Raw genomic sequence first — 13,077 nt, 5'->3', positions numbered from 1 at the left:
ACAGAACATAGATCTGATATTTACTGAAAGGAAAACTGATATATCGATCCAAACCTGTTGCGTATCACTGTGACTGAGCTCCAGCAAGGAGGATGTCTGTCCTTTTAAATTTTTTTTATTACAGATTCAAACACAAGTATACATACAGTCTTAGAAGCAAGCATACAAGGAAGTTCTGTGATCATGTGCAGAAGAAGAATTTTATTCCTCCTCATAATATGAAAGGAAACACCTAATGTGCTGGTGTTTAAACCTTAGTATTTAAAAAAAATGCCATTTTTGGCGTATGTAGTAAAAAGAAAGTAACTTGAAATAATAAGAAAAATGTACATAAGAGATATAAGGGGAAATTCAGTTTGCAATGGATTCAGTTTGGTTTCCTGTGCAGCTACATGATGGGGTAACAGCCAAACAGAGCGATGCCACACTGGTCGTTCTTGTTGCGTGCCATCCGGATGAAGCCCTGGTCTCCAAAAGAAGCTCCCCAGCTGGATGAAACGAGAAGAATATGATTACATATAAATATTTTAGCTCTAAAGCTAAAATCTATGTTTTTTTAAATGGCACATGGTAAAGTCTTCTGCTTATTGGCAGTGGTGTGATGTAACAAGTACATTTACTAAAGTGCTGTACTTAAGTACAAATTTACGGTGCCTGTACTTTACTTGAGTATTTCCATTTTATGCTACTTTGTACTTCTGCTCCACTACATTTCAGATGGAAATATTGTACTATTTACACCACAACATTTATTTGCCACTTGTAGTTACTTGTTACTTCTCAGATTAAGATTTTACATAAAATAATATATTTTAATATTCTAACTGTTGTTTAAAATTTTGTGTGTAATACTTTGTGATAGGTGCTATATAAATAAAGTGTATTATTATCATTATTCTTATTATTATAAAAATATATGATACAGGTGAAGTATCTAAAATTGGCTCCACATTGATGAACTACAACATTAAAGTGCTCTTACATGTATTTTTTAGTGATAAAAACAAACAGTGTAGTATACTGTAAGAATTTAACACTCAAGAAGCCAGTCGGCATAATCAGTACTTTTACTTTTGATACTTATGTACATTTTGCTGGTAATACTTTTACTTGTAATGGAGTATTTTTAGACTACAGTATTTATACTTTAAGTAAAGGGTCTCAGTACTTCTTCCACCACTGCTTATTGGTATAATGTTACAAGTGAAGTCTGACACAAAACAGGAAACAAGACCTAGCGTGGTTTTTCCCTGGTTTCTATATGAAGAGAAGGTGGTGGGCAAAACACTGAGTGGATGGATGTGTAGTTGCTTAGATTAGCTGCTCTTAATTTTTCCAAATTATCAAATCTACAGGATAAAAGACAACATATTTCTCTTCCAGTTGGCCAGTCTTCTGTCTTTATCTAATGCTAGTTTCTCAGTTTTATTCAATATTCTGTGTGTTAATGTGGATAGGGCTTATCTGAATTTGGACATTATTCTAATACTAAAATCAGTTTTCAAAATAAGAAACACTGTCACAAAAGTGGTCCAAAAGCTCCAAATGCTTTTGAATTTTTTTTTTTGAGCAAAGAGGGGCTAAACCAGCACTAACCCCAACGGCACAGATGTTCAAGCTTTTTCCAATGTGCTATAATGTCCTGAAAGCTGGATTAAAACATTTAACTCCATTTAAACCAATCTACTACAAAATAATTTCCCTTATATGTGAAATATGGAGCAACTGAATACATGGATGATTCATTTGTGTTATGCTGTCATCATTTAACCTCTATATCAAAGGGCCAACATTACACATCTGCACCTAAGATAACACATAACGGAAGAGGGTGATTCTGGGAACTCGTGATGTTTCTCATGTGGTGAGTGACAGGAAATGAAACCCCTTTTTCTTTATTATACAGAAATAATTTCATGACTTAGACCAACCTTGCAATCTGAGTTTATGATTGCTTTATAGGCAGGCGGCTGAGGAATTTGGAGTCAATTTTGAGTCACCACGGCGCTCATGTCAGCAAAACACTCGAAACATGAACAACACAGTTGTCATGACTTCCCTATTTCACTTCCCCTTTGTCCTCCAGCATACCCAGAATGCACCACGCAGGGGAACAGACACAGGGAGGAGCATGCAGGAACTATATATGGACTTAGTTTATATATATATATATATATATATATATATATATATATTTATATTCTTACCTGTTCTTTACCAGCCAGTAGTCTTGTCCATTCAGTGTGCCGTAGCCCACAGCTAACACACCATGGTTCACGTCCTGAGAGCAGGACGGGTCATCGTACACTCCTGAAATGACATCATCATATTTATATAATTGCAACCTTCACAATTACACCTCAAGAGAACTTTAACAACTTGAACATGTATAAATAAATATTAGTTCAATATTATGTTTGTGTTTTTCTTCAGGGGAAAAGATTATAATATGTGAATGTGACCTGATTCTTGCATAAATACATTTTTCATAAACTTTTTTAAGGCAAGTACCTTATGTCCATCTCCCACCCCTCTCAAAAAACAATATCTCTTCATATTCATGTCAATAAAGATGAGAGCCTGTGCAGCTGATGATGTGTGAACGTACCGCTTCTGTAGAAAGCAAATCTGGGCCGCTTGGCGTCAATCCCCACTGAAATGGGTCCGATGGTGGCGAGCGCCTGTTTCAGAGCCCCCTCGTCCCCCTGAGGCAGGAAGCTGTAGCCGGAGCAGTTGGCAGCGCGGTTCATGGAGTTGTAGCGGCATTGTTGTTGCTGAAATAAGAGGACAAACTGGGTTTAAAAGTAAGAATTTACACGTGATCTATGTGAAATATACCTGATGCTATTAGAGATATTTCTAACATGTCTTAAACATTTTTGAAGGGGATGTTTAATAAATGGTCATTGCGCAAGAAATAAAACAGAAAACTGAGGCGAAGAGTATTGAGACTAACCCAGTTTACAAGGAACTAAAACATGATGAACATGATGTTCATTCCTAGTGGAAACAAGTAGGAATCCAGTGCAAACTCAGGTTTACAGTTAAATTCCTGTATGAGATAACAATGTGGGTGTAAAACAGCAACAAGAAGTTAAGTCCGACCCTTCAGGCTGTAGACAGCAACACTCTTTTCACTTGTCTGTGGTCTGCTGTTAATGTCTCTTTGGAGCAACAATAAATTAATCGGAGCGGACAACATGTTTGTCCTCCAGGCTTCATCTGGTTCGCAGTTGTTTGTTTTTGTGTGGAGGAGGAGGAGGAGGAAGGCAGTTCTGAGCGGATCCGACAGACTGTTCCGGCCTCGCGGAGGTGTTGTGGCTCTTAAACAACCCAAAAATAAATTAAAAACTGTAAAAAAAAAAAACTGTATCTCTAATGTGAAATGTTCTCTTAATGAGCACTGCGACTGTTATCTGTGTCTGAAATTTACTTTCTGGATCATCTGCCAAGAGCTGGAAAATGTAAAAATGTTGAAAATGTTTTTTTTTTTAAAAACAAAAACAAAAGTAAAGCTGATCACGGACAAATGTCATCCTAAATTTCCATGTGTAGGAAGTATCTAGAAATTCATTTTACTTGCTTTTTTGAATTTATGCTGACTGTAAATCTTTTACATGTTCCCATCAGGAAAGTAAAAAGTCTGATGGTTGTTTTGGTTTGTTTGGGGTTTTTTTTTTGATAAAATGTGTGTATATTGAGAAACGGAGTTCAGAGAATAGAGATTTTCATGCTTTGTAAGTGCTGCTATCCAGGTTAAGATGTTGTTATGACTTTGCAACCAGGGGAAACGCACCTGTGTTGCAACCAGCGTTTTAATTTCTTGTTTGACAACTGCTAAAGAGGTCATAAACACTATAGAAGCATCAAGTAACAAAATACATGAGTTTGTCGGTTACAGATCCATACAAATCTATATTAGCACTGACCTGCTGTTTCATGTTTTTAATTATCTTTCACATTTTTTGCCCAGTAACAAAACTCAAAGTGGTCCAATTAGTTTCACATAGTTTCTCAAATGTCCTAAAACAACTCCCTGGAGTCCAAGCTTAATGGATTTTCCAAAATCTGTTTGCTACATTTATGACCAGCAGGTTAAAGCAGTTACTTACGCGTCCAATGTAGGGGTATGAAGCGTCAGAGTCGATGCCCTGGTTGTCCTTGACGTACTCGAAGGCTTTGTGCATGTAGCCACCGTCGCAGCCGTGGTTGCCATATTTGCTTGAGCAGTCCACCAGGTTTTGGGGGCTGAGGTCCACCAGCTTCCCTGTTTTCTTGGCTAACTGACCCTCCAGGGCCCCGGCAGCACTGAAGGCCCAGCAGGAGCCACAAGCACCCTGGATTCAAATGACTGTTGTTACTTTAATATCATGGACACAATGTAAAAAAAAAAAAAGGATGCATCATATTCTCAGTCCAAAAGTGTTGTTGCAGCCGCTGCATTATATCAAATGGAAATATTCTAAATGTCTTGTGCACTTTATACTTTTCCACATTTGGCAGCACACGATAAGTCGGTTAAGACGGAGCCAGCAGAGTTTAAGAGGTTGAAGGACTCCACCGACTCTTTGGGAATTCAGCCCGTTAGTCAATTTAGCTTTTACATGTTGCAACAGAAGGAACGCCAGAATCAATACTTGTGTGTCTCTGGTTGAATGATACTCATCTACACAACATGAGGTGGTGACAAGTTGAGTCTAAAAATGTGCTTTTTTTTCTTCAAAACATAATAAGGAGTCTGCCAGTAGGATGCCAACTTTTTTCAAGAATTTGCAACTTGAAAGTTTAAAATTCTACACGTTCTTACTATTGACTTTTCAGTACATCAAGGTTTAAAGTTTTCCACTAACAAAACTGTACATTCGAAGCAGGCTGAACTGCTGAGCAATAAGTATGTTTTACTCTTTCAGTTGAAGACATTTTTACAGAACAGATGTGTTGTATGTTTCTATGTCAGTTTAAACTACGCTCCTGAGAAAAGAACGTAATTGTTATTTTGTTAAGTGATTTGGATTTCAATCTTTTTATTTGTTCAATTTATTTTCATGTCATAATATCTTACAACTGAAATTTGTCTGTGTGTCTTTAAGACTTTGTAGAAATATTATTTATTTATGTGCTGCTCTTATAATGTCGCTCCAAAAACAATTTTTGTAATTTTTCAAGTTCAACCATATAAAATACAGTAAAAATTTAATATAATTTCTTCAGGACCAGGGTATGAAAACTGAAAAAATGTCAGACAAAATATAAAAGAAACCAAGACAAAAATATAAAATAAACTTGCAATAAAAGTTCAAATGAAGTTAATATAGCAGTGTGAAGAAATCAAACAGACATATACTGTACATACGAGTGTGTGTTTTTACAGTATGTTAGCTGAGGTGTGTGTTGAGTGCTGGGAAACTATTTGTCTTCATGAAGATGTCGTAATAAAGTCTTCCTAAAAACTAGTTCCTGCCTCTGACAGTGGAATAAGTAATAAGTATAAAATGTTATAAATTTGAAGTGGAAGTTCAAGGATCTAAGAAGCCAAATGAAGGCTGTACACACATTTCTAACACTAATTTATACAAACAGTGGCTTAAAAAAAAGCGATGAGAGAGAGAGCTCAGATATTTAATTGATAAAAATAAAAAAACAACAGTTGTTAGAGGGTGAGTTGTCCTGTGTGTAGAGCAGTGATCTCACACTTCTGCAGCAACAAGAACAAAGTGGGTGGATGTGACAAAAAAACTTGCAAAACTTGCAAAACTGGCAGCCGTGGTGGCGACTTCTTGTGTAAGCACAGACTGAGTCGACAAAAACGGAACGGGATGAATGTGGGAAATAAGACCAGCGGGATGACAACACTGTCGATTGCATCACTGTGAGTCACGAGATGCTTGTGATGAATCCTGCCGACTTTCTTCTCATGCTGAGGTAAACAAATCACAGTATATGTGTGTGTGTTTTTCTGTTTTTTTACCTGCATCTTGACTCTGGTGACACAGCCCTTCTCTCTCCAGTCCATGCTGTCTGGTGCGTCAGCGCCTGTGGCCCCCAGAAAAGGAGATGGCCCCCTCTTGAGGTCAGTGGGAGGAGTGAGCGTGGCGAAGTACAGCTGGATCTCCTCTGGTGTCTAACAAATGATGAGATTATCAGCAACTGAAGAGCTGGAGTTCAACTTTATTTATTTAGCTGGATTTTTAAGGGCAGAAATCTAGTAAAAGAGTCTGTTGTGATTCATTTCCATCATCGAATGTCAACAAATGTGTGAAATTGTGTGTAATTTATCTTTTATATTCTCTCACTTTTCCTAATTTGCTGTTTTGTTGATGTTGTGTGAAACACTTTGTAACTTTAATTAAAGTTATATCTAAATGTGTCTTTATTTATTTACTTTTCTTTCATTTTTGTTCTTTTTTTCTTCCTTTTGATAATTTTACATCCTTTAATCTGATCTTTTCTTTTCAACAAACTTACTGTAATTATCACTTTCTCTCATTTGCATGTCACATTTTTTTTCAGTTAAAGCTGCTTTATGCAATGTTTCTATGTTAATAATGCATCGAAGTAACGTGTGTGTGTGTGATGCCTTTCATATGTGTGAAAGGCATCGTTTAACGAACCAACAGAAGATTAGGACAAACCGCAGTTCCTCTCAGCTCTACAGAGCATTTTAGCGTCTTTCAGTTCATCGTTTTGGTTTTACAGCCTGAAACTTTACCGTTTGGTTCAAGTTTTACTGCTTTCATCATGTTCACTACTGGCAGCAGGCAGCTGTATTCACCAAAAAACCTCTGATAAACCAACCGAACACTAAACAGCTGGTGAACATTAAAATAAAGACACGCTTACATTCATCAGGTGGCCATAAAAGTGTTTCTGTCTGTCTGCTGGATGTGTAAATAAGCAACTACGTGCTAACAGATTAACCACAACACCTCTATTAGGTCAGTGTTGTATTTATAGTTTGTTCTACTGCCAAAAAGTGGCCAAAAAAATCAATGAATTAAGCTTTAAATGTATTTAACTTTAATGCTCCCACCCTCTAACCAAGTATATGAAGTATTGTGACAATAATGAGTTCATTTATAAGAACATTTCATGTAACAACAGGAGAAAATATTCAACATTCATTCAAATCTATGAACAGAGAGCGATCGAAGAAAGATCTGCCAGCTGTAGTCAGTTCCTCAGTGTTGCAGTTGCATGAGATCATATATAAATCTTAATTACTGCAATATGAGACTTTGAGAAGAACACATTTTAATGCCCCGGATAACATTACTGTTGGTACACAAATGTAATGCCAGTAAAGTTAATCAGATAAGTTAATCATGTGTCATTCTACACTTTCTTGGCAGCTCTCCGTTCGCTGGGTGAGCTGAGTTTACTTCCTCTTCAGCTCTCAGGGAACAGAGGCCGTGTTTCTAGTGGCGTAAATAAAGATCATTAAACTGAACTCAAATTCACTTTGAGTATCGCCAAAGCGTCTCCCAGACAGACCGAGGCGAGATGGGTTAAAGGACGCAAACCAGCGAGTTGATATTCTAGTACGGAGTGAATGTTTTAGTCATTCATGAAGTTAAGACTCAGAAACATACTGTAGGCTATTCGCTGCATATGCAAGCAGCCGCGGATCGACGGACGAGCTGAGGGCAGAAATCATCTCATTAGTTCGACGAAGTCTCAAAGGCCTCGGACGAGAAACTACAGTTTCTCAGGCAAAGTAAAGTCCGACTGGAGGAGCCAAAGGGTAAATAGATAAAGTCCAGATGCAACAACATGACCTAATTTACATTCTGCAAGAGGTTAAAGGAAACTTAGTGTGATTTATTTCCTCATTATCTCGAGCTTTTTATGTTCTTAAAAACAATTAGTTAATGATTACAAACATTTTATATCTCCAGCTTCTCAGATGTGATTAATTGCACTTTTTTTTACATTTAATATAGTTTTCAACAGCTGAATAAATGAACTTGTGTGTTTGTTTTTTTGGTTAATACTTAAAGACATCACTCTGGCCTCTGGTAACTCTGGGATATTTGTTTGTTATCACACTTTCTAGACTCAAAGGTTGCTCGATTAATCAAAGAATAACAGGAGCAATGGAGAGTTCAGTGGTCAGCTGAGCCGGATTTTTGTCATTTGGGTATTTCTTAATTCTGGAGAAGAACCTAGAAATTTTGGTTTCACTTCGGCTCTCTATAAATGATTCTTTATTTGATGAATAATGCCTGACATACTGGGATACTCCGCTCTTGATACAAGAGGTCACACTTATACCTCAGACGCTCTGATCGGATCCTCTTTATGGTCGTTTTAGATCTACAGTAGATTGATCGTTTCTCTTTGTGTCTTTTGTTGTTTGTTTTTTCATTATTGAGTTTGTGAGTGTTTGTTTGAGACAAGTTGATGGTTTATCCAGAAATAATACATCTTCTAAAAAATAAAAAAATAAAAAAACATGAGCTTGGTTCTGTAGTTTTTTAGTAAATGTTACTTAAACCAGAGGAAACAGTGTGTTTGTTATGTGTTATCTGTGAGGATTTATCAGCAGCTTTGTGCTTTAAGGGTCAAATCTTGTTGATATAATACCTTAATGTTTTATATCCCCAAACAAATTTTCATCTAATTTAATTAAGCCACATTGGGGGTCCAGTTGTCTGCTACCTTGTCAGTAATCCAGCTTGTATATAAAAATCTATCTAACCATACTTCTTTATAAAGATAAGTATAGCAGGGCTGGTGTACTTTCATGTGAAGTGCGTTGAGTCAATAATGTAGGAGAAGAAGTTCCTCTTTTTTTTAACACTTGCACTGTTGTGAAACAGCCTTCTGCTACCCACCCAAGAAGAGCTGCTAGAGGTCAGGTCAGGACTTATTTATGGATCACATCGGTCTCATATTCATAAGGAAATGAAAGACGTTTTTACTTTAGTCGTCAGATTGACTTTGTTGTACTGTTGTACTGTGATGATGTGTCTGTTATTATCTTTTATTTAAATTGTGATCATGTGATTTTGGATTTCATGTGTTTTTTATGTCTATTTGTCTTTAAATATGTTGGAATTAAGTGTTTTCACTTCAATATGTTTGTTTTGTGTCTGTAATCCGTCAATAAATCATATCATATAAGATGAGTCACGATGTCTCTAGTCTGTATCCAGCTGAACTTTGAACATCACGATTAATGAATAACGGTGATAATCATAAAATTTGATTCGATCTCTGTAAGAAAAACAGTAGAGTGATCGAGTGTCTCACCAGGTCTCCCATGAAGTTCATGCCCAGTTCGTAGGTGTGAATCCCCATCGAGGCCTCCAGGTTGTGCGTGGTAATGAGCATCAGGTTCTTCTCCCACAATCCCCTGCGGTGCATATTCTCCACCTTAACATACATACAGAATGAGTGCACGAGGTCAAATACTAACTGAACTAAAAACATTTTTTTGAATTTGAATATTTAGCATTTAGCATTTTTACAACATACATCACTATTGTATGTCTTTCCGTGCGTCTTCTTCCACAGGTCCCAGTGGACGTCCAGCCGGCTGTCAAACGTGGCTGCTGCTCCCACGCACAGGGAGACGAACAGAAGACTCCCCAACATCAGGCCTGTAAACACACGGAGAGAAACATTGACCACATGAGAAGACAGGATGTCACCTGACCTTTGACGAGACGGCTACAAGCTAACGCTGGGAAGACGATCTGCAGATAAACCTCAACTTAGAAAACAGACGAAAAAGTATTCGCTTCATAAAAACCACAAAGAGAACACATAGTCTCAGAGATTGGAGGATTAGTCATAGAAAGAACTTCTTAAAATATGAATAAGATACAAATGTCTACTTATAGTTCGTTCACACAGGACCTTGACATTCACAAAGATACATAAACCTTATTTATTTATTAGAAGAATTCCACGTACAGTTCAGAAACCCAACTTTTCTGTCTTAATGTCTCACTTAAATGTTTACCTGGATACTCAGAAAAACTCCCAAGTTACAGCAACAAATTTAGTTTGCGATTTAATTTATTTTATATTTTTTAGGGTGACAATGTAACACGTCAGGGGACTAGAGAGAAAAAAAAATAGCTTTTTGGCTAACCAATAAACCAATAAACCAATAAATGTATTGACTGATTTTCAAAACTCATGAGCATACAAACCTTATTTGTGGACTTTTTTCAACACTGCTCTGTTTTTTATTTACTTGTGTACCTTTTATATGCTATTGTGATTTGAATTTAGAAGCTCAGCAAACTAGCTAACCTAGATAAGCTAATTTAGCATGATTAATTAGCATATTTTCAGTTAGTAGCAGCAGTGTGAACCTAAAGTTGCTAGCTTGTCTTACAATGTAAACTTTTACCTGACTGTAACTACTTTGTCAGAATAAACTACGCACTTTATTGGTTTCAGATACTTACATTAAACACGATAATCAGTGAAGTTAATTTTCTCAGAGTCAGAAAACCCAGAGAGCTCAAAATGTTGTTTTACTAGTTTCAGTTAGGGAAGGATTTTTTGTAGTAGTCATCACAGAATTTACATATCTGACAAATATTTAGGAATAAAATGAAGCACAAATACAGCTCTGAGACAGCTGACTGCATGAGGGACAGAACTGAATTTTGTTTTTGTGTACATTCTGCTTCTGTAGGTAGAGGAAGTGGTTTTCATAAGTGTGTTGCAGCTAAGGCGCCTCTGCCAGTCAGTTGTGTAAGAAATCGGCAGCAACACATCAACACATAATGCCTTTTCCAGTAAGAAGCTGGTGAAGGGAGGATTTCTTGTGTACGACATAATAGCCGCCCTCATATAGGCTTTGGCTGTTTCCCATAAAGTTAATGCAGATGTGTCTGGAGTGCGAATAGCAAAATAGGATTTAGATGCCAACGTCTGGACAGACAGTCATAATATGAAGTGTCTAATTCTAGGCAGAAGTGCAGAGTGATCAGGAAGGACACATGAATTAATCCTGCGTATGTGGGTATGATCTAAGATAGGTCTTGACACACATAAGTAATAAATTCATGAATATTATGTGGATATGAAATGAATGTATAATCCCTTTCTTAGGGGTTTATTGTCCTCCATGCATCCAGCAATCCTAGTTCAACATAATTCTTTGACATTTTTTGGTGGTTGCCAATCGTTTAGGAGGATTATAACCCATCACCAAGTCTACACAACTGTACTGTCAAAGATTATATAATGAGTTGGTATGGATGAGACAAGAGTCTAGAGTGAAATGATCTGTCAAATACATTTGGAGCATAAACAGATCTTATTAACATGTACTCCCCCAAAAAAGGAAACCTGCTATTAAAATATATGTTCCATTCTTATCTGATAGAGTTTTATCAGTGGTAAAGTTGAGCTTTTTATGAATTAATATTGCTACACCTCTGCTCTTAGAGTTATATGAGGAATAAAAGACGCGTCCAACACATTCCCTCCTAAGTTTAATGTGTTCGGTGTCGGTAAGATGTGTCTCTTGCAGTGTAACTATTCCTATATTATCTTTCTTTAACTCTGAGAGAATCTTGTGCCTTTTAACTGCTGATACTGTTAATATTGAGCGTGGTAAGTTTGGTAGCACTATTCTATTCAGTTTAAAATTATGTCCAAATTTACAAATGAGAAAATCCATCCACACATAAATCAAAACAATCATCTAAAGTTAAACTTCCAAACAGTGAGATATCATAACATATGTAGGATTTAACAAAAGATTAGGGTATTTTAAATAAATACTCTGCTTGCTATTGGATTACACTGTAGAAGCGTTTCAGTTTTACCACTTAATCAAAAACACACAACATACAACAGCCCGTCCTGCCACCTGGGATTTGGACCAAAAGATTAAATAAAAAAAAAAAAAAATCCAAAAAAAGAATCTCATACTATTACAAGGAAGATGTAATATAAATCAACTGACTACTAATGATTAGTCAGGTTAGTCAGGTTTTAGGTCAGTTACAGTGTACAGTGCGCAGATCTGCAAGTATCACCTGATCCACCTCAGAGGTAAACCGAGAATATGATCAAGACTATTTTATTTGATGAATCTAGAAACTGATACTTCTTAAATAACAAAAAGTAGGCTTCAAGTGTCATTTGCTACCCGACTGCTTCTGGATAAGCGATATTGTTGACAAATACTAATAGGAAATAATAGATCAGGCCTATAATAAAGGTTTTTAATGATAAAATACCTACAGTAAAAGCTTAAATACCCTATAAATTACACTGTATTTACAGGCTAATGTTGTCCTAAAGTCATTTTAAACCACCTCATCCACATTATACCTTGTTTTAACCACGTTATAGCAACATAATAATGATTTTCCGTCATGTGACAAACAACACCTGCAGCCTTTACACGATCGAAAGAATCCCTCATTATAAAACAGAAAAACGAAAGTAAAAACAAATACACGTTAAATGACTTTACAGATGTATTTCCCGTCTTAAATGTCTTAAACATGAACATAAAAAGCGTCAGATTGGATTAAAAGTGTAAAATTATTTGAGGAAGAACTTGCCTTGATCAGTCGGACGCATCGTTGCTTTGTTGAATAGTCTGCACTCCCTTCAGCCCTTTTCCTGGTTCTTATTTATCATGAAAATGTCACATGGTCTGTGGCAGCTCTTCCTCTTTAGAAACAGAAAGCTACATGTATGTTTGGTAATCTCAAGAAGAAACTGCGCACGGTGCTCTCATTAAAAAGAGGAAACACCGACTCTGTAAACCTGACTGAGCAAAACTGATCTATTCTTTTCGAAAGATTAAAAGCCTCAAAACAAAACAGAAACAAAGAAACACGAGAGTTTTATTTGGTTATTGATTAGAATAAAGCAAATAAAGCGAATAGCCAGCACATTTAGAAACAACTAAAAACGAAAATGATGTATTTTAAAAAAAGTTTACAGCCTCACTAGTGGAACCTAGAGGCTTAAATGTGAATTACATCTCACAGTAAATTAAAGTTGGGTGAACATGAACGTACAAGCCTCTAAAGTCCAGATAACTTATTATAAATAATTTACTATGAATAATTTACTATAAATTCATGTCTG

General features: G+C 36.4%; 1 protein-coding gene across 1 annotated transcript; it reads right to left on the bottom strand.

The window, feature by feature from the left end:
- Nucleotides 1-271: 271 nt before the first annotated feature.
- Nucleotides 272-12,700, bottom strand: ctss2.1 (cathepsin S, ortholog2, tandem duplicate 1). Its single transcript, XM_067600516.1, has 8 exons — nt 12,543-12,700; nt 9,478-9,602; nt 9,253-9,375; nt 5,969-6,121; nt 4,113-4,337; nt 2,609-2,774; nt 2,208-2,310; nt 272-488 (listed from the first exon to the last, which is right to left on the bottom strand). The coding sequence occupies exons 1-8, from the start codon at nt 12,559-12,561 to the stop codon at nt 389-391; spliced, it is 1,014 nt and encodes a 337-aa protein (XP_067456617.1). The 5' UTR covers nt 12,562-12,700; the 3' UTR covers nt 272-388.
- Nucleotides 12,701-13,077: the final 377 nt, after the last annotated feature.

Source organism: Thunnus thynnus, chromosome 10 (assembly GCF_963924715.1).
Source record: "Thunnus thynnus chromosome 10, fThuThy2.1, whole genome shotgun sequence".
Classification (NCBI taxonomy): domain Eukaryota; kingdom Metazoa; phylum Chordata; class Actinopteri; order Scombriformes; family Scombridae; genus Thunnus; species Thunnus thynnus.
Note: the sequence above shows the minus strand (reverse complement) of the source record. Positions and strands in the feature narration are given on the sequence as shown.

Excerpts from the sequence above, each read along its gene's own strand:
- ctss2.1 (XM_067600516.1), bottom strand. Across the intron at positions 6,122-9,252 it reads TGAACTTCATGGGAGACCTG|ACACCAGAGGAGATCCAGCT; the intron begins GTGAGACACTCG and ends ATCATTTGTTAG. Across the intron at positions 4,338-5,968 it reads TCACCAGAGTCAAGATGCAG|GGTGCTTGTGGCTCCTGCTG; the intron begins GTAAAAAAACAG and ends ATTTGAATCCAG.